The sequence below is a fragment of the Leuciscus leuciscus genome (genome assembly GCF_965113295.1).
Source record: "Leuciscus leuciscus genome assembly, chromosome: 9".
NCBI lineage: Eukaryota > Metazoa > Chordata > Actinopteri > Cypriniformes > Leuciscidae > Leuciscus > Leuciscus leuciscus.
In genome coordinates, this window is record NC_138733.1 from 7,015,184 (window position 1) to 7,038,106 (window position 22,923).

Consider the following 22,923-nt stretch of genomic DNA (forward strand, 5'->3'; position numbering starts at 1 on the left):
CACGGTTCGGGAGCAACCGAGCTCAGACCACCTCCTCCAGCTAGTCTCGGGTTCGGTACTCTAGTGCGCACCCGGGTCCGATGACAGCGTTCACATTAACGATTTTTCATGCGAACCGTGCCCCGGTCCGCACTAAACTGCCAGTGTGAAAGCGCCCTTATTCTCTCTTCCTAACCCTGTCCTGTTGTCGGATTATTCTATGACCTCTCGTGAGAAACGTCAGCTCTCAAATCTTGTCCAGTCCAGTCCAGTCCTGTCCTGTCCTGTCTTGTTTGTGGATAGAGAAACCTTTAATTCTACTGTGAGTAATACTGCCATCAGACTGTGAATTATCCAGCTGTGCCTGTTTGCAGAGTACCTGTTCTGTGCCTGCTCACTGCTGCTCGCCCTATCTGCTGTCTCACATCTCCTGACTGGCTGAGTGCTTCTCTGGGTTCCTGCCTCTGTCCCCGTGGAGGTTGATGCTGTTTTTCTTATGTACCAGTCGTCTGGCAGTTTCTGTTCTGGCTCTGACTTAAGCCTGTGATTTGTGTTCAATTATTGAGGACTATTTCCTTTCTTCATTAAAGACTGTTAACTGCATTCCGCCCTGGTCTTCCATCATTCTTACCATAACACATTTACTCTCCCTTATGCCGTCCGAAAGGTAGATGATTTTCTTTCTTCAGATGAACACAAATTTTAGAAAAAATAAACTAGACTTTTAGAAAAATTATCCATGTCTTGTGTTTGTGTGTCGAATAATGCAAGTGAATAGACAACAAAATGCTGAAGGTCAAAAAAGTCCAAACACACATCCTGACAATAATCCAAGAGCATTGTAAAGCTCATATGATAAGTGCAGAAAACTTCCTGTGTGAACAACACAGCAGCTGTTTGTAGGCTGTATGTAGTTTCTGGAGCATGCACTTGCATTAGGCTATATCGGCTTACAATAATGGATAATTTGTCAAAAAATCTCTGTGGAAAGAAAGTCAGATATACATCTGGGATGGCACGAGGGAGAAAAAAAATAGATAATTTTTGTTTTGTTTTATATACTGCAGTGGATACTTACTAGTGATGGGCTTGTTTCTCTGTTGGTGCCTGTTCTGCTCCGTAAACATTGTTCCAAGGCTTGATCTAAAAAATATATTTTTTAAAAAGTGTGTTAACAGACTATTGATCTGGGTGACATAAGACCCCTTTTTAACGTGTTCCTTAAGTGTTACATAAATCTGGAGAACCCTTACTAACATTAACCATGGTTTTGCTACACTAACTAAATGGTAACAAAGTATTGTAATCAATCCACCATAAAAACATGGTTTATAAACTTTTACAATAATAAAAACCATGGTTAATTTATCAAAGGACCCTGGGAACACGTCCTTAAAAGAACAGCTCATCCAAAAAATAGAGTTCTCTCATTATTTACTCCATGTTGTTCCAAAACTGTATGAATTTATTTTGTATAACCTTAATTAAGATATCTTGAGAAATGCCTTCATTGTTTTGTTTTGCCATACAATGGGTTCCAATGTTGTTTTATTCCCAATATTCTTGTGTTTCACAGAAGTCATACAGGTTTGAAAATACTTTCATTTTGAAAGGACATTTATTTTTGGGTCAGCGACAGCTAGGCCTGTAAACTCAAGAAGATAGGTAAAATATTGCGGGTTTGAATCAGTGTGCCTTTGAGCAGAGTTTACATGTTCTGCCTCTATTTCACGTGTATTTTAATATAACAATACTCACTGCATCTGAAGATCATGTGGCTGGATCATTCCAAATGATTTCTGGATCACGAGGGAAACACACACATACACAGCAATATTAGCTATTAGCATTTTACTAACAGAGACATTTGCGAAAGCTTGCAAAATTTTACTCCCCAACTCATATAACGTTACTCAAAACATATTATGATGACTGATCGGTGACGTTAGGCCTAGCAGCTAACGTTATATCCCACGATCAACAACTATTCAAAAGCCTAGTTTGCATAGCCTATTCTTCTAGAGTCAAAGAGTGTGGTTCGAGTTCCTCTCTGTCTAAAGAGACAATGTTCTCAGTCATTGTAAAGCTCCTATGCTGAGGGTTTTTTTTTTAACCTAAGTTAGCTGACAATACACATGCTAGCAACACATAACATTAGCCTAATACATTGAAACATGTACTAATATCGATATTGCTCTAATCGCGTTTAGATTATCAATTTAACACACTATATTTTGATGTAGCAGAATTGTTTTTATAAAATAAAAAGTTATTTACCTTCCGCAGATTGCAATATGTCCGTTACACGTTGTTAAAATGCGTTGTCCATATATATTCCTTGTTTGTTCTTCATTTACATCCCGCAACTCGCACAAAATAAAAATGTAGCTGTCCGATGTAAAATAATCCATGTTTTAAACAGTATAACGTAAAAAGCCACATATCCCAAGCAGCAGCAACACACACACACACACACACACACACACACACACACACACACACACACACACACACACACACACACACACACACACTCACTCACTCCAACAGACGAATATTCAAACATGACGAGTAAAAGGCGCGCATAGCTGTCATTGGCCAGATTCCTGGATGACAGTCTGAATTATGGAGGTATTTTTGGTGCAAAACTACTGAACGCCTGTGACAGTGGAATTTGAAGTTGTAGAGAATAGCCACACATGTGTATCAGTAAATTTGAAGTCACAGAGAGAAATGTTTTAAGAGTTGCAAACTTGTAGACTTTTTTTTATCTTCCACAAACACAACACAACAGTTACACCTTCTCAAATTCTTCATTGCAGGTGCACAAATCCTATTCTACAAATCACAAATTAAGAAACTCATACGCTCACATTTTTGCTACAGTTGCTGCAGTGAATATGGTGCAAAACGCATTTACACACCCGCATCAAGAAATGTGAAGTCTCGGAGAAATTTTGCTCATCTGCAAATCAGTATGTGAATTCATCCAATGAGAGTTGCACACTTGTAGAATATTTTCTCACAAATGTCTTGTATATTTTTCTAGCACAAACACAAGTACATAACTACAGCTGCTTGAATCTGCTGCGACCAATCTCAAACACTGTTTTTAGCTTTCAAGTGACAAGTTTCGCGCGCTCTCCCTTTTGCACCAAGTGCACCTCGAAATGTGGGGCAAAAGTGAGTTGTGCATCTGTAGAGGCAGTGGGCGGAGCCTACATGAATATTCATGAGTTTCCCGGGCATGCGCGTGGAACTGCTCATTCTAGTTCACGCTCCTCGTTTCTCAGCAGGTTTAATGGATTATTTCAAAAAAGGTAAATATAGTTTCAGCGCGAACTTAAACTACAATTGTGTATCGTTTTGTTAAATTCATAATGTTTTTATTAATTCGTCACTGACTGAATGATTGCTGGCATTCACTTCGTGTAGGCCTAGTTTATAAAGCACAGCAAACTTCAACTCGTTCATTTCGTTGTGCTTTTCCTCTGTACATTGCAATGCTTTAAACTGTCTTTTGTTATCATTTGTTGAATGTCACTGCAATAAAAAAAATTAAAAATAAATAACGTTCCACTTTTACCGTAAAACCAAAAATTCCAGAACACCTGAATGATTAGGCTACAGCAACACTTATTTCCAACAGAAGAGCAGAATATTCCTAAATACATGAACCATTACCATTTAATTTATTTATTGCTAAGCTCTTCTGATACCTTACCTTATGAAGCTTTACAACTGTGTCATCTCTGGCAATAATCTCTGGGAAATAACTCCACAACCATATCCATGTCCAAATAAACATTCTGCACCCTATACTGATGTTTCTCGTTGTCATGTTCTTTCTTTGACCTTATGTGTTGCTCTGTGTGCCTGGATGATACACAATGATGACCATTGATACAAATGCATGATCTACTTCTGACTTGAACTCTTGAAAATGAAACCTTTAAACTTTGTTGGATCAATGTTAAAACATGACATTCTGGTATTTAAGATTTGCATGACAAAAGTTTGGAATCACTATGATTTAAGAAATGTTATACTTTTATAGCAGGCAAGGTCAATTTCCACACTTCATTAAGCAGCACAACCATTTTCAACTGTGATAATAATCAGATGTTTCTTGAGCAGCAAATCAGTATTAGAATGATTTCTGAAGGGTCATGTGACACTGAAATCTAGAGTAAAATGAGCTCTGCCATCACAATATTTTTTTTAAAACATTAAAATAGAAGACAGTTGATAAAAATATTTCACAATATTACTGTTTTTCAGATAAATGTAGTCTTGGTACCTTATAGGTAGAACCTTACTAATACCAAACTTTTGAACCGTGTATATATTATTAAATCAAAACCAGCACAAGCACACCTTGCAATCAAAACATTAAAAATAATATTGTTACATTATTTTGCCAGTATGTTTGTAAATATTTTTTTTTAGAACATCAAATTGGTGGCTTATTATATTCCGTAAAATAATGTTAAGTGTTTTTTGTTTCTCATTTACAGTAACCTAGTTGTATCAAATGTAATTTATCCACTTTTGTCCATACAATTTTGTTTAATCCAAATTGTACGTATGTATTAAAGCAACACATTCATGCTTGAGTTTGGTCTTAAATGATTTGGCTTATTTAAACGAACAAGAATTTAAGAACAATCACACCAGGATATATTATATATATTTTAAAAAGTGTTAGCCCACAGATACATTTGTGAAGGTTTATTTAATTTATTGCAATCAACAAATGATAATAATTAGTAAAAGCCACAGTTTTAAAGCTTCGCAAGGTGCAATTTATACGGCGAGTTGAAGTTTGCTGTAGCTACTGTATATAGGCCTACACGAAGTGAATGTCAGCAATCATTCAGTCAGTGACGAATTAATAAAAACATTATGAATTTAACAAAACGATACACAATTGTAGTTTAAGATCGCGCTGAAACTATATTTACCTTTTTTGAAATTAATCCATTAAACCTGCTGAGAAACGAGGAGCGTGAACTAGAATGAGCAGTTCCACGCGCATGCCCGGGAAACTCATGAATATTCATGTAGGCTCCGCCCACTGCCTCTACAGATGCACAACTCACTTTTGCCCCACATTTCGAGGTGCACTTGGTGCAAAAGGGAGAGCGCGTGAAACTTGTCACTTGAAAGCTAAAAACAGTGTTTGAGATTGGTCGCAGCAGATTCAAGCAGCTGTAGTTATGTACTTGTGTTTGTGCTAGAAAAATATACAAGACATTTGTGAGAAAATATTCTACAAGTGTGCAACTCTCATTGGATGAATTCACATACTGATTTGCAGATGAGCAAAATTTCTCCGAGACTTCACATTTCTTGATGCGGGTGTGTAAATGCGTTTTGCACCATATTCACTGCAGCAACTGTAGCAAAAATGTGAGCGTATGAGTTTCTTAATTTGTGATTTGTAGAATAGGATTTGTGCACCTGCAATGAAGAATTTGAGAAGGTGTAACTGTTGTGTTGTGTTGTGTTTGTGGAAGATAAAAAAAAGTCTACAAGTTTGCAACTCTTAAAACATTTCTCTCTGTGACTTCAAATTTACTGATACACATGTGTGGCTATTCTCTACAACTTCAAATTCCACTGTCACAGGCGTTCAGTAGTTTTGCACCAAAAATACCTCCATACTGAATAACCAATCATGCTCAAAACAACTCGAAGAGACAGCCAATAATGTGGTAACATTGCAACTACAAGAAAAGATGACATGTTTTAAAAGAAAGAATAGGAAAAAATATACACGTTCTATTTATTTAGCTGTATTTGTAGGCTGGCTGTTATATTTATTCAATTGGTTAAATGGTGTTTTCATTGCAGTGTATGATTAAAAATTATATATATAAAACAACATATATAAACAACATATATTTACCACTGCTCTGCTAAACAGCAATTTAACAGAGCAAACAGATTATATATTAAACAGAGCAAACACTGCATAATGTATTCATGTAAAATTCTGTATAGACATATGAAAAACTAATGGATTGGTATACTCTGGGTGACATTAGTTACATCCATGTGACCCATAATGACCCTTTTGCACTTTAACAAATTATTGTCCTTTCCTTTAGAAACACTCTAATGCCTAATAATGTCTTGCTTTTCACCTTGTGTGGCACTGTTACACAACCTGTTGGTTTAGGGTTAATCCTCTGTCCAACACAACACTTTGCTAACATTGGCATAATTCTATACAAGTTGCAACATACCCCGGGTTTCACAAGCAAGGCTTAAGCCTGTAGTCCCAGACTAAAATGCACATTTCAGCTGTTTTACATGAAAGCAACTTCCACTGACTTATCTTAAAATATGTCAGTGCCATTGTTTTGTCTCAAGATGCACACCAGTAATGTGAAACGGGGTCTGGGTTAGGGTTAAGGTTAACCCTAACTCTAACCCTAACCCTAACCCTTGTCTACAGACCTTTTATTTAACAGCATGGATAGGCTACTCCAAGGTGTTGACTGCAGTGGTTAGGCCTTTAGCGTTGATACAGGACAAAGAACTTCTCGCTGCGACAGTCTGTAATGTCATTTAAGAGTATTTGTGTGGATTGTCCCTAAGCTAGAGCTATTGGTGCATTCAAGTCATGTCATAAAGATCGTATTTACGAGTTGAACGCACATAAACACCACCACAATGATAAAAATATGAGTAGGAAGCTCAGAATTTTCTTTAACCCAGATCTTGAAGAGTTAGGGGTGTGTCAGTGCGAAACATTGAGGAATACCACAATACTTATACTGTTGCAGTGACATTGTCAGGCTTTTCTATTTGCAATGAAGTAAGCTAATGCCTGCACAAAATATGAGCATTATAATATAGCAATATAATATGTAATGATACAGTGGCTTCATAAATTAATTTAAAACATAAAAAAATAAATAGTAAAACCTCATGAATACAAACTTCCCAGGAGGACCTAATTCCACCATGTTCCACCATGATCCCTGTTGGCCTGCTGTCTGACCAGCAAGGTCAATTTAACAATAATTGTGCAGTTTGCTTGCATTAAATTTGTATCCAGAATTACAGAGTTTAAATGTAAAAATACACTTAAATGTAAAACTAACATTTACTTTAAAATGACAAGGAAATATGTTAAAGTGTTAGTATGGATATAAACCTTTAATATAATGAGCTACATATTTAATTACACAATTTTATTGTAATTTTACACAACTTTATATGTAATTTAAAAAAACAGAAAAATACTGTATAAATAATACAGTAATTGTCCTGTGAAAAAAATAAGAATTACTGTAATTTGTCATTAATGATATAATCCTTAAATTAACAGTCAATTAATTAATTTACAGATATTGTTTGTAATTTTACAGAGTTGTGTATGTAATTGAAAAAAAACTGAAAAATACTGTATAAATAATACAGTAATTGTCCTGTGAAAAAAATAAGAATTACTGTAATTTGTCATTAATGATATAATCCTTAAATTAACAGTCAATTAATTAATTTACAGATATTGTTTGTAATTTTACAGAGTTTTGTATGTAATTTAAAAAAACAGAAAAATACTGTATAAATAATACAGTAATTGTCCTGTGAAAAAAAATAAGAATTACTGTAATTTGTCATTAATGATATAATCCTTAAATTAACAGTCAATTAATTAATTTACAGATATTGTTTGTAATTTTACAGAGTTTTGAATATAATTTAAAATAACAGAAAAATACTCTAAAAAATTTAGAGTTATTCTCTGTAAAATTAGGATTTTTTTTTACAGTGTGATACAAATCAAATTACACACCAGTGAATGTTGTCATGTCTGTCTTGTAAATCCTTTATCTTTGTACACACTTGCAACTGCAGCAGCTTTAATGGCATTTAAAATGAATCCATTTCTAAATCAAGAAAACAATCAACTTTATTTTTCAGTTTTTTAATTCTTTAACATTTTACAGTGTCTATTATTTTCTAACTACAGTCAACAACTCTTTACAATCCACACAATATAGTAAACATTAGTAAATAAGTAAATTACATGAATATGTCTTATTCAAGCAGATTTTGCCATTTTTACCAAGTAGGAAAGATACAAATAATTATTAACACAGTAAAAACTATTCTGAAGCTTCAAACACCACTCTTTTCTAAGCATTTCACCAAACTCACAAAGTTAACCCCTTACACCCTGAAGGTAGTTTTGTTTTGTCTTTGTGACACACACAAAAATAAAAATGTATAACTCCAAAACTATGACAAGGAGAGTCAAAAGATAGGAAAATATAAATTACATTACATTTGGACATTCTCCTGCCGAGAAACTGCTGATAAATACAAAAAAAATATATATATATTAGGGCTGGGGGAATTAACGCGTTAATCTTTGCGATTAATTTGAAATGTTTAACGCGTAAAAAAAAAATAACGCAATTGACGCAGCACTTTTTTTTTTTGCCTCGTTTTAATGATTTCCTGTTGCGTCTGCTATTAAAAAGGCCGAAATATGCCGTCCCGCCCCTCCATGTTCGGCGGTAAGGTTTCATTCTCGGGCAGCTTTCATGAGCGGGTCTTTTCCGCTCGGTATGTGCGTCGCGCTCTGTGCTCCGCGCGCACGCGCGCGTGAGTGTGTGTGTGTGTCGGTCGGTCGGCGCGCTCTGTGCTCCGCGTGCGTGTGTGTGTGTGTGTGTGTCGGCTCGCTCTGTCGTTAATGGCCCAGCAGCGGCGAGCTCTCCGTTCCGTGTGTGTGTGTGTGTGTGTGTGTGTGTGTGTATGTGTGTCGGCGGCTCTGTCGTTAACGGCCCAAAGGCTTCAATCATGTACTAAGCACTGGAAAAGTAAAGTCCACTCAAGTAACGTGAAATTTCTCTGTTGACTTCTGTTTGCTGAGCTGGTATAGCCATGCTGGGCAACAATGGTAAAATGACCTGCTCTGATCACATGCTCTGGTAATAATAGCTTTGTAGGACTATATTTTGTTTTAATAATTAATAAAATAATAATAATAATAATAATCTGTTAAATTGATTATGTTGATTGATTATTGAAAAAGAATAATATATTGATATATTGATGTTTAATATTTTAATATAGGGCTATTTTCTGTTCCCTTTTTTTCCTGTGTTGTTTAATTAGGTGATTCTAAGTTTAAATATTGATGATTACAAGCTTGGGGGAAGCGCAATTAATTGCAATTAATTACAGAAATTGTGCAATTAATTAGTTAATTTTTTTTAATCGATTCCCAGCCCTAATATATATATATAATTTTTTATTATGATTTTCCATATCTCTCTTGTTTGACATACAATAACTCGGGAAGGAAATACGGTAGGGGGAAATTCTTTTTTGGGGAAGTTCCTCTAAATGTGAGCTGCATCTGGATCAAATTTTGTGGTGATCACATAAAGTACTCAAAAGTTACAGCATTTGGAACAAAGGTAGCCTTTTTGTTGAGTCATTGCAATAGATTAAGTTAATTTTGGGCTCATTTTAATTGTAATAATATGCTGTAAAAAATAAAGTGCCATTTTCAACGATTTCATGAGATGTATGATGTTTTTGACACATTGCAGTACATAGTACAAAAAAAGTACTTTATAGATTATGAAAAAAAAGATTCTATTTATCAGCAAATAACTCAGCAATACTTAGGAGTTCTTCAAATTGGCTACATTCATTGTAAATTTCAGACTCAAAGTTGATCAAGGTAATATTTTTGAAAATATTATGAGTATTAATTTTGCAGCTAGGTGGCGCCTACGGGGGGTACACACGTTTTAGAGGAATAACTCAGCACTCGTTAGGAGTTGATCAAAGTGAGATTCTAAGCTTTAAAATGATACCTATTTTGTGTTGTTCCATTCAGCTTAGTAATTTGATTATTAATTTTTTTATGAATAATGAATAATAAAAAGTGTGGGGTGTCCCGCCAGCGACACTTCCGGTTTAAGGGGTTAAACTAGATGACATTGTGCTTTTGGGACCAACACCATATTTTGTTCATCTCATTTCTTCTTTGTGGGTAAAAAGGACGGAGGCTTGAGGCCGTGCATCGACTACAGGAACCTCAACTCTCAGACTGTCAAATTCAGCTATCCCCTTCCTCTGGTCCCAGCAGCTCTGGAACAGCTGCGCGGAGCCCGTATCTTCTCTAAACTTGATCTCAGGAGTGCCTATAACCTCATCCGTATTCGCCACTACGAATATCAGGTTATGCCCTTTGGGCTTTCCAACGCTCCCGCTGTCTTCCAGGGGTATATGAATGAGATCTTTCGTGAACACCTCAATCGTTTTGTCATAGTGTACATCGACGACATCCTCATCTACTCATCTACCCTCTCAGAACATCATCAACACGTCATCAAGGTGCTGGAAACTTTGAGAAAACATCAATTGTACTTGAAACTGGAAAAATGTGAGTTCCACACCACCACCGTTCAATTCCTGGGCTACATCATTGACCAACATGGCATCCAGAGGGACCAGAGGAAGGTGGAAACCATTCAGAACTGGGCAATACCATCATCCGTTAAAGAACTTCAAAGATTCCTTGGTTTCGCTAATTTCTATTGAAGATTCATCAATAACTACAGCTCCATCAGTGCACCCCTTACTTCAGCTCTGAAATGCCGGCCCAAGTCTCTGTTCTTGTCACCCGATGCCATCCAGGCTTTCCAACGCCTCAGAGAAGCCTTCACGACCGCTCCAATCCTCGCTCATCCCAATCCAGGTATTCCATTTGTCGTCGAGGTTGATGCCTCATCCACAGGGGTTGGAGCGGTCCTATCTCAGCGGCAGGGTGAGCCTCCCAAACTCCTTCCATGTGCCTTCTTCTCTAAAAAGCTGTCCCCGGCGGAGTGTAATTATAACATCGGCAACCGGGAAATGCTCGCTATCAAACTAGCCCTGGAGGAATGGAGGCATTGGCTGGAGGGAGCCAACCATCAGTTTGAGGTCATCACTGATCACCGCAACTTGGAATACCTCAGAGAAGCTAAGATATTGAATCCTCGTCAAGCCCGTTGGGCCCTCTTCTTCACTCGATTTGACTTTATAGTCACCTACCGACCTGGGAGTAGGAACTGCAGAGCAGATGCTCTATCCCGTCTCTATCATCCTTCCACCGACGATCAGACTCCGGAACCCATTCTCCCTCCAGCCGTAATCCTAAGCCCCATCCTCTGGGATATCGATGAGCAGATCACGCAGGAGAACCATCGCCATCCTGCTCCGCTGGGAGGTCCAGAAGGGCTCACCTACGTTCCTCAACATCTGCGTACTTCCCTTCTGGACTCAGCTCATACAGCTCCGGGCTCTGGACATCCAGGTAGCAAGCGTACCCTCTCGCTCCTCAATCAACGGTACTGGTGGCCGTCCATCTCCAGGGACGTTTCCCGTTACATCAAGGGATGCTCAGTCTGCGCCATCACCAACACTCCCCGTAAACTACCTGAAGGCAAACTTGTACCACTACCCATTCCCAGACGTCCATGGTCTCATATCGGTGTGGATTGTATGACCGATCTTCCTCTCTCCAAAGGGAACACTTGTGTACTTGTCGTAGTCGACAGATTTTCCAAGGGATGCAAACTTATACCCCTACCTGGTCTTCCCACAGCTCTTGGTACTGCTGAGGCTCTAATCCACCACGTCTTTCGTAATTTCATAATTCCTGAAGATATAGTTTCCGATCGAGGACCTCAATTTATTTCACGTGTCTGGCATGCCTTCTTCAAACTCCTTGGAGTTACCGTCAGTTTATCATCTGGATATCACCCACAGACCAACGGCCAGACTGAGCGGAAGATCCAAGAGATCGGACGCTACCTGAGGACCTACTGCCACCAGTACCAAGACAGCTGGAACCAATACCTCCCCTGGGCGGAATACGCCCAGAACTCCCTCAGACAGAACACCACCGGGCTCACCCCCTTCCAGTGTATCCTCGGATATCAACCTCCTCTCTTCCCTTGGTCGGGTGAGCCCTCTGAGGTTCCAGCTGTCGATTTCTGGTTCCATCAGAGCGAGGGGGTATGGGACTCAGCTCATGTGCACCTCCAACAGGCAGTGCGGAGGCATAAAGATCAAGCGGACCGTCGGCGAAGTGATACTCCTCAGTACCAGCCAGGACAGAAGGTGTACTGTCAGGATTACACCCTCAATCAGTCCTCAATCACCATCATCATTCACTCCACCCACTCGTTCACTATCACCCGAGTTCTAATCACCACCACCTGGATCCCATCACCAGCTCACCGTTCATAAACTGCACTCACCCCTTCAGTCCTCGTCTGGTCTCGTCTCTACATGGACACACAGACTCACCTCTCGTATCCTGACACTTACCTGAATCACCGACCTTCTTCAACCTGCTGCTGTATGCTTTTGATCCCAGTCATCATCACCTGCAAGAGAGACATTGTTATTCTACAGCTAAGTCATCATAAACTGTCTATCATCTGCTTACTCACCGTTATCTCTGGAACCGATCCATTCTGCTGAATAAATTACATTACATACTTACCTTCCTGTTTGCTTCTTGTCTGAAACCTGACACTGATGACACAATGCGTGGCACATCTCAGAGATGGTACATGATAGGTATTTGTAGTTAATAATATATTTTTTTTTTTGGGAAAATTACCAATCGTTTCGCTAGATCAGACCCTTATTTTTTCGGCTAGGATCATGTAGAGACTTTGAAGCTGCATTGAGACTGATATTTGAACCTTCAAAATATTGGATGCCATTAAAGTCCATTATATGGAGAAAAATCCTGGAATGTTTTCCTCAAAAACCTGAATTTCTTTACGACTGAAGAAAGAAAGAAATGGACATCTTGGATGACATGGGAGTGAGTAAGTTATCAGGAAATTTTTATTTGAAAGTGAAGTAATCCTTTAACTAAGCCAAACAGCCAGTGATCATCATGCATTTAAACTAATTGAAATAATTCTTGAACAAATATGTCAGCCATAAAATGTGTGTTTTTATATTTAAATAAAAGTTGTGTGTAAGTTAAATATATAATCAAACAAGAGAATCTGGTGATTTGGATGTTTTGTCATTGAACTTTCATGATACAAATCAAATTACACACCAGTGAATGTTGTCATGTCTGTCTTGTAAATCCTTTATCTTTGTAAACTCTTGCAACTGCAGCAGCTTTAATGGCATTTAAAATGAATCCATTTCTAAATCAAGAAAACAATGAACTTTTTTCTGGTTTTTAATTGTTTAACATTTTACAGCGTCTATTATTTTCTAACTACAGCCACCGACTCTTTACAATCCACACAATATAGTAAACATAAGTAAATAAGTAAATTACATGAATATGTCTTATTCAAGCAGATTTTACTATTTTTACCAAGTAGGAAAGATACAAATAATTATTGACACTGTAAAAAACTATTCTGAAGCTTCAAACACCACTCTTTTCTAAGCATTTCACCAAATTCACAAAGTTAAACTAGATTACATTGTGCTTTTGGGAGCAACACCATATTTTGTTCATCTCACACCATTTACTTGACTTTATTTATTTGACATGAAAATGAAATGTTGCTCATTGTGACCACTTATGATAATTCCTCATGTGCCTGAGAAGGCTTCTTGAATGTCTAAAACTCTTCTCACACTCAGTGCAGTAGTACAGCATCTCTCCAGTATGAACTCGCTCGTGTGATTTCAGGGTTGCAGACTGAGTGAAACTCTTGTCACAATATGAGCACTTGTAAGGCTTTTCTCCAGTATGAATTCGCTCGTGTGATTTCAGGTTTCCAGACTGAGTGAAACTCTGGTCACATAATGAGCACTTGTAAAGTTTTTCTCCAGTATGAATTCTTTGATGATTTTTCAGATGGTCAGCTCTAGTAAAGCTCTTCCCACAGTCCAAACACACATTATCTTTCTCACCGGTGTGTGTTTTCTGGTGCCGTTTACAATGTTGTAGCCGTGAAAAAGTCTCTCCACAAAATGAACATGCATAAGGGCTCTCTTTTGTGTGCATTATCTGGTGTCTTTTTAGATGTGATAATAATTTAAAATCTTTACCACACTGATCACAGTTATATGGCTTTTCTCCAGTGTGAACGTGCAGATGAATACTGAGTTCAGTTTTACTTTTGAAACTCTTCTCACACTCAGTACAGTCGTACGCCTTCTCTCCAGTATGAACTCGCTTGTGTGATTTCAGGTTTCTAGACTCAGTGAAACTCTTGTCACAATATGAGCACTTGTAAGGTTTTTCTCCAGTATGAATCCTCTGGTGCACATTCAGATTTCCAGATGTAGTAAAGCTCTTCCCACAGTCACAACACACATGATCTCTCACCTCATTATGTGTTTTTTGTTGCCGTTTACAATTTTCCGTCAATGAAAAACTCTTTTGAGTTTTGATGTTGCAATGTTCCTCCTCAACTTCATATAGTTTGTGTCTTTGCTCCACCTCCATCTGGTCTAAATTAAACATATTAGATTTAGTTGAAGGAGGATAAATGTGAAAATTCAACTGAACCTTGATTTAATAGCAGAAAACAAGAGATCAGGGATTTTTACAAGTATCAAGTATCAGATCTTTAATGTGCCAAAGGTTAGTTTTGTCATTCCCTTGTTAATACAATCAAACAGACGTCAGATTATAATAAATGTATGATCGTTGAGTTGCATTTTCTCTGTTAATATAATTATAATGCTCATAATTCCCATTAACTAGATCTGTTGAACTGAAGCTTTAATATGAAGAATCAAGAATGGACACTAACCTATTTGTTCCTCAGTATCTTCATGTTTTATTCTGGATGGTTCTGGATCACTCATGTCTTCAATCTCCTCTTTAATAAACTCCATCTTTAACAGTCACACAGATTTCAGCTGCTACTCCTGGAGTTTGTCCTTCTCTTGTAGGATGATGGGAATATTCCCAGTATTTATTGGTGAATTGTTGTGGGAGGGGCTTCACTGCAGGTGTGAACTGTGATCACTGTGTTTTTATCCAATCTGCATTTAAAAAGTACAGGGCCATCATGTTAAACTGCTGCTGAAAAACCTCTTTGTCTCCAAATGTTCCCTGTTTTCAGCTCATTCATTATGGTGATGTCTGAGATCTTCATTAAATTGGCACATTAAATTGTTATATTGGTGTCAACAGGCTGAAAACAAATTACAGAATTTTCATATTTGAAATTTCATTTCAGTTCTTATCAAGGAGGATAAATGTGAATTTTCAAGTGAACCCTGATTTAATAATAGAAAACGATCCGGGCTACTTGATTGTAACCCTGTTCCCTGAAAAAGCGGAATGAGATGCTGCACTGCTTAGCGCATTGGGAAAGAAAATACCTAAAATACGCCATGCTTGAAAGTGTCTGGACCCCTTACGGTTGTGTAGGTGTGCTCACAAGAACGCAAGAAGGCCCTAGACATTAGCTTGAGATTAGCTCGAGAACATGTGAGACCGGAGTGGCATGAACATCCAAACTATAAAATCTTATGAATGTGTGCGGAGAGGACCAGCCTGTCACATCACAAACAAATTGCAGGGGGGCAGCCCTTGCCAGAGCAGTAGAGGAGGCGACCCCCCTGGTGGAGTGAGCCCTTAGACCCGTTGGCGGAACTTGACCGCGCGCCTCATAGGCAAAAGCAATAGCATCCCTGACCCAATGTGATATGGTCTGCTTGGTGGCGGCCGCCCCCGTTACTGTCCCCATAACAGACGAAAAATTGCTCTGACTTATTCCACTGGCTAGTGCAGTGGACGTCAAGTCAAGGTCAAGGAGCCCTATCTTGCACCCAGCGCAATTGACTTTGTACACCGACGCATGTATCATTCCTATTTTGCACCCGCGCAAAGCGGACTTTTCCCTCCACAGACGCACGTCGGTTAACTAAGAAATACACTTGCGCTCCCGGGGGCGGTTCAGCGCAAAGAGGAGGCGTGTTCCGGCGCAAACGTTCCTTCATGCTATTTTGCAGGTTTAGAAAACAATTGCGCCACTAACCAGGAAAAAATAGTTTAAAGTCAGTGGCGCGTTGCGCATGTTATTCATATGCTATTTTAAGGGCGCATGCTTGGCCATAATCAATGTAGCGTGTGCACAATGCGCACTTTGATTCTCTCATCTACACAGAAGCAGCAGTTTTCATTTTTGCAAATCATACATTATTACGATAGATAGATAGATAGATAGATAGATAGATAGATAGATAGACAGATAGATAGACAGACAATTTATTATAAAAGCATACATCTAACTTACACATTTACCCAAATTATCATACGCCTGTTTAACCGAAGTTAATTTGGGTGGGTTTCTCCATCCCCAATGTCCCTGACGAGAATGTCGGTCTCCTCGGCTGTGGACCGCTCCTGGCGCGCGCCTGGCAAATCCGCCATTATAATAGGAATCCGCTTTAGAACAAGGGCGCCTGCTCTTAAAGAGAATGTGAGATATTGCTCTGATTGGTTTATTTCACGTTACGCCCCAAACCACACCTATGAATAATGAAGCTACTTCAGACCAACCCCTTTTAGATTTGCGCCGGGCGCAAGAGGCATTTATCCCGCCGGGAAAATAGCAACAGCGCCGGAGATCCGCCCACAAAGTTACTTGCGCTTTGCGCTTGACACTTGCGTTTCAGATCATTAAAATAGGGCCCAAGGTGTCTTTATTAGTACCCAAGGGTAAATTTGTTGTGCAGACAGGAGATTCAGCAATCCATACATAAGACAATCCAAAAAAACTTCAAAACAAACAGTAAACATAGAACATTAAAATATAACATTAAAAAAACATTGTCCAAAGCATAGATCATAACAATGTTTTTATTATCATCATTATTATTTATTAGATCATAACTTTGTTTCATATTAAATATTATCTGCTCGGTCCTGTCTGTCAGCGCGTTGTCAGTGTCCTCTATTTTTCACTGCTTCAGAACATGGGTTGAATCTGAAAGTTTAAAAATAAAACTAATTCAAAATCAAAATATGAATATGAATAAAACTAAATAAAAAAATTAAACACTCCAGGTCACCGCACCAGTCACGTAACTGAAAACTATGAAAGCCGTGTGACCGGCCAACCGGTAAAAATAAATAAATAAATTAAAGAACATTAAAGAAATGATTCCCTCTGATTTTCTGTTTCATTAATAAAGTTTGACTACTCGCAGCAGTCTTGCATGCGCTTAGAGCTTGTGTGAATTGCACGTATAAAATGAAGTTTAACGAACAACCTCGCTCGATCCATCAGGAAATGCCACATAGGTCGCTGAATTTCACTGCGCTTCATGAAGAGTTTTTCTTTTGCGTGAAGAAGCCGTTCGCCGGAGATATGTTAAAAGATAGCGCAGTGCATTCATGTGGCTACCGGTATAATAATCCTCCTGGCGGTGGGGGTGGGGATGTGGGGGGACGGGATGAGGAGAAGGGAGGGTCAATCTAGCCTCCATTTTGTTTGACAATACTTTGACGTCACCCAACATCGCATAGAGCACCTTTAACTAAGCCAAACAGCCAGTGATCCCCATGCATTTAATCTAATTGCAATAATTCTTGAACAATTATAATTCTTGGACAATAATAATTCTTGGACAAGCGGTCAGTTGGTGGAGACAAGTAGTTTCTTCTGAAATACCCAGTTCTCCCGTTATTCAGTGTTCTATTTGACTCAAGGTAAGCCTATCTTCGATTATCTGCTTATTTTTCATTTTTACCTTTTTAATTTAATTTTATTCAGACACGTTTCGATTTTAACAGCAGCGTGTGAAAATTATTGCAGTTTAATTGCACTTAAGTATTGCCTCCTAGCAGCTAGTTTCGAGTGTGCATCATGTGCAACTGAACCTCTACAAATGATTCAGAATGCTGCAGCTCGTCTTGTCTTCAACGAGCCCAAAAGTGCCCACGTCACTCCTCTGTTCATCTCTCTGCACTGGCTACTGTTACATGTATGGTGTTTCTGAGTTCTGTTTCTGTGATCCGTTTTCCCCTGTTCTCTGTTGATTTTGGTCTAGTCCTTTGTTTCCATGGTTTTTGTAATCAGTTCATCTGCGTCACCTGTTCTGCCCTCGTTAGTCTAGTCAGCTGTGTCTTGTTTCCCTGATCTGTTCTCCTGTGTATTTAAGCCCTGTGTGTTTCAGTCTCCAGTGTCGGTTCTCGTTTATATTACGTTAATGTAACTTTGTTACTACGTTTATTTCCCGTGTGAGTTCTACCCGTTGTTCCTGTGTTTTGGATTCTCTGTGAATAAAACTCTTGGATTGAAGTGCTCTGTCATCCTCGCCTCCTTCTACCCACACACAACCGTAACAGAAGAACCGACCCAAAAAATATTCGATGAACATGGACCTAGCAGCGGGATGGAAGATTTTGCGGCCACGCCTAATTCTGGTACCCAGGGTGGCCGCCATAACATCGCCGGTGAGTTACCAGCCAAGGAGGCGGCCACACCTAGTTCTTATTCCCAGGGTGGCCGCCTTCCCACCACCTGAGATTCTCCATGCCTGCCCGCCAGAGCCCGTCGCCTGCCCGCCAGAGCCAGAGCCCGTCGCCTGCCCGCCAGAGCCAGAGCCCGTCGCCTGCCCGCCAGAGCCAGAGCCCGTCGCCTGCCCGCCAGAGCCAGAGCCCGTCGCCTGCCCGCCAGAGCCAGAGCCCGTCGCCTGCCCGCCAGAGCCAGAGCCCGTCGCCTGCCCGCCAGAGCCAGAGCCCGTCGCCTGCCCGCCAGAGCCAGAGCCCGTCGCCTGCCCGCCAGAGCCCGTTGCCTGCCTGCTAGAGCCAGAGCCCGTTGCCTGCCTGCTAGAGCCAGAGCCTGTTGCCTGCCCGCTAGTGTCTGTGAACGTCGAGACAGAGCCTTCATCTCCGCTGGTCCCGTCCAGCATAGTGCCTTCTTCTCCGCTGGTCCCGTCCAGCATAGTGACTTCCTCTCCGCTGGTCCCGTCCAGCATAGTGACTTCTTCTCCGCTGGTCCCGTCCAGCATGGTGCATTCATCTCCGCTGGTCCCGTCCAGCATAGTGCATTCATCTCCGCTGGTCCCGTCCAGCATAGTGACTTCTTCTCCGCTGGTCCCGTCCAGCATGGTGCATTCCTCTCAGCTGGTCCCGTCCAGCACGGAGCCCTCATCTCCGCTGGTCCCGTCCAGCACAAAGCCCTCATCTACGCTGGTCCCGTCCAGCTCAGAGACTTCTTCGCCGCTGTTACTGCACAGCTCCAAGCCCTCTTCGCCGCTGTTCCAGTACAGCTCCGAGCCCTCTTCGCCGCTGTTCCTGCACAGCTCAGAGCCCTCATCGCTGCCCAGCACCGAGCCCTCTCTGACACCCGGGACTTTGCCCAAGTATTTTTTTGGGGGGGGCCATATACCTCTGTCCTGGCCATCTGGAAAAGATTCCCCGCCATGGCCGCCTGAGGGGGTTTCCCCGCCATGGCCGCCCGAGGGGGTTTCCCCGCTATGGGCACATCCTCAGCCTGCTCCGCCATGGCCACGCCCACAGCCTGCTCCGCCCTGTCCACGCCCACAGCCTGCTCCGCCCTGTCCACGCCCACAGCCTGCTCCGCCCTGTCCACGCCCACAGCCTGCTCCGCCCTGTCCACGCCCACAGCCTGCTCCGCCCTGTCCACGCTCACAGCCTGCTCCGCCCTGGAGGCTTCCTACTGTGTCTCCCTTGCCTGGTCTCCCGTGTCAGCCTCCAGGGCGCCCACCCTCCCACCCCTTTGGATGTTATAGGCGCGAGGACGCGCCTTTGGGGAGGGGGGGAGTAATGTTACATGTATGGTGTTTCTGAGTTCTGTTTCTGTGATCCGTTTTCCCCTGTTCTCTGTTGATTTTGGTCTAGTCCTTTGTTTCCATGGTTTTTGTAATCAGTTCATCTGCGTCACCTGTTCTGCCCTCGTTAGTCTAGTCAGCTGTGTCTTGTTTCCCTGATCTGTTCTCCTGTGTATTTAAGCCCTGTGTGTTTCAGTCTCCAGTGTCGGTTCTCGTTTATATTACGTTAATGTAACTTTGTTACTACGTTTATTTCCCGTGTGAGTTCTACCCGTTGTTCCTGTGTTTTGGATTCTCTGTGAATAAAACTCTTGGATTGAAGTGCTCTGTCATCCTCGCCTCCTTCTACCCACACACAACCGTAACAGCTACCACTCCCCGCTCGCATTTTGCGTATGTGTGATGTGTGTATCATTTCAGACCCAAATACAAATAATGAAATTCACTTCGAAAACGACAGTTATACATTTAGAAACTAGAGGTGGGCATAGATTAATTTTTTTTAATCTAGATTAATCTAGATTCATTTTGAAATTAATCTAGATTAATCTAGATTAAAATGGCTCATTTGAATTCTGCCGAAGGCATTCAGAATATGTGTGCTACCCAAATAATGACTATAAAAGTAAGTCTTTGAGAACGGGTTTCTCAAGCCAGGTGGCGCATTAGACCAGTGGCTCATCTCCTGTTTCCAAAATGCATCACAAACTGCTTGAGAAAGCTGTTCTACTCATAGACTGTAAAAGGTTACTACTGTACTGTTACCGTCCTTAGGCAACATTAGGTAGGCCTATGTTATTATCAACTACTATAGGCTATCAATTAGGGATGGGCGATATGGCCTAAAATCTATATTGTGATATACATTGCAGCCTCTTGCGATAACGATATACAGTATATTATAATAAAACCATTTCAGAACAGATTACACAGACCCATGCTAAACAACTGCTAAATGTATTTTTTTTTAAAGGGTGTATGTAGTTTTGAGAACATATATTGTGCAAAACTGTAAATATACAACATAATTTTGCAGATAAATAAAATTTAAGTACACTAGCTGCAGAGACTTAAGTAGGTCTAATGTTTATTATGGCTTGGAGCTTATGAAACCCCAAATTTAAAATTAGAATATTGTCTAACTGATGTCTTTTCAGTTAAAAAGAAACACAACAACGATTCTTAAAATCGAGATTATGTGCTACACCACTAAGATATATTGGAATGGGAATAATACGCGCGCGCTGGTATTCAGTGATATCATGTTTCGTTTTGAATTTGAGGTGGTAGAACGGATTAGTCGTGTGTTAACTTACCGAACTGTTACCCCACACACTCTGTATATAGTTTGCTGCTGCTCGTCTGACGGCTTAAACCCGAACCAAGTCCAAATAATGGATGTTGCACCGATCTTTTTCACCAGCTTTCACTTTCAGCCGTGTTTACTTAAGATGACGACGAATATGCGTTGCAGCCGGGTTTACCTCGCGGCCGCGGGTAGATTGCGTCATCATAGCTTGTGTAGTATAGAGCCATCTCCCAACCCAACTTGGAGAATAGATTAACGGCGATATTTTTTTTATCGCGCGATAAGAGTCTCGCGTTAACGCAGCACGTTAACGCCGATAACGGCCCACCACTATTAGAAACCCAAACATTTGTCCAGGTCTCCACATTTATATTTTACTTTTCAATGAATAGGCTATAATATATGAGTATATTACATGAATCAAAAGTAATTATAATTCATATATATATATATATATATATATATATATATATATATATATATATATAGCAGCAAAAGATGGACAATTTGCTCTAAGTTTGTTTCACACTATAAACTGCTTTGATTTGGAGTGAGAGATACAGGGGGAGTGGCTTTATTGTATGAGATACATGTCACTGCACTGATTGGTCCAGTTTTGGTCTGCATTTCTAACCCAGAATAAAACCTGCTCCGGAGGACAGGTTAGCCGTGTAGCATAAGTTATGATGATGATGAACACAACTAAAAAACAATCCACTTTCTTGTGCCCGAAAAAGTCAGAGATTGCAAACTAATCTCGAACTTTACCTGTTAGCAACTGAAACCGGCTTTGTGCAACAGGCCACAGGACATTTTTGTTGTTGTTGTTTTGATTTATTTTTATATAACACTGTCAAATGTACAACTGTACACCCAAAGCACTTTACAATCATACCAGGGGATCTCTCCTCATCCACCACCAGTGTGCAGCACCACTTGGATGATGTGAAGACAGGCACAGTACAGCGGCGCCAATGCACTCACCACACACCAGCTATAGGTGGAGAGGAGAGAGAGTGATAGAGCCAATTCAGTGGATGGGGATTATTAGGAGGCCATGATTGGCAAGGGCCAATGGGTGGAATGGTTACACCCCTACAGGTTACACCCCTACTCTTTACGAGAAGTGCCATGGGATTTTTTAATGACCACAAAGAGTCAAGACCTTAGTGTCTCCATCACTCTACTGGGGCGATAGGACCCACACAGACCACAGGGTGAGCGCCCCCTGCTGGCCTCACTCACACCTCTTCCAGCAGCAACCTGGTTTTCCCAGGAGTCTCATATCTAGGTACTAACCAGGCTCAGCCCTGCTTAGCTTCAGTGGGCAACCAGTCTTGGGCTACAGGGTGATATGGCTGTTTTACTAGAGACAATGACAGCTAAATGACAAGTCAGAAAGTTACAACTCAAAAAAACAACTTTCACAAAACTATTTCACTATATGTTGGATTGAATCTCAGTTTATTTTAATTATTGGATCTGTAGAAACCTTTTAGTCACAAAATCACACTTTGTCATTGAAATGGTCATTTTATTTGTTGTTATTGTACAGATGTGCGTTATTGTATATACATCTGTTTATGTAATAACAGGCTTTATGTAACTAAACAAACAAAAGGGGAAAAAAAACCCTGATCAAATTCAGGGAATTGTTTCATATAACTAATAACTGATTGCTGTTGTTTTTCTACATGTCTTTCTGGTTTCTTTTAATTTTGGGATTTCTTTGTTTAAGTTTTCCATCAAAATAATTTTCTTTCTTGTTCTCCAACATATAAAACACAAATCTTGTGGCATTTTACAGCAACACTAGTTTATTAGTTAAGAAACTACACATTTACTTTATGTGAATCTAACAA

General features: G+C 40.2%; 1 protein-coding gene and 2 long non-coding RNA genes across 3 annotated transcripts in view; all 3 read right to left on the reverse strand.

Annotated features, from left to right (window-relative positions):
- The window catches only part of LOC309506365 (uncharacterized protein), a 43,475-nt gene extending 28,446 nt beyond the window's left edge, over positions 1–15,029 (reverse strand). The window contains exon 1 of the mRNA XM_082180254.1: positions 14,754–15,029. Within this exon, the coding sequence (XP_082036380.1) occupies positions 14,754–14,838 (85 nt within the window). The 5' untranslated portion in view covers positions 14,839–15,029. The remainder of the gene's footprint in view (positions 1–14,753) is intronic.
- Positions 1–22,923, reverse strand: part of LOC309506498 — a 301,633-nt gene that overhangs the window by 123,368 nt on the left and 155,342 nt on the right. The window lies entirely within an intron of this gene.
- LOC309506488 lies at positions 742–2,597 on the reverse strand. Its single transcript, XR_014208799.1, has 3 exons — positions 2,257–2,597; positions 1,738–1,778; positions 742–1,122 (listed from the first exon to the last, which is right to left on the reverse strand). It is a non-coding gene; the product is annotated as an uncharacterized lncRNA (long non-coding RNA).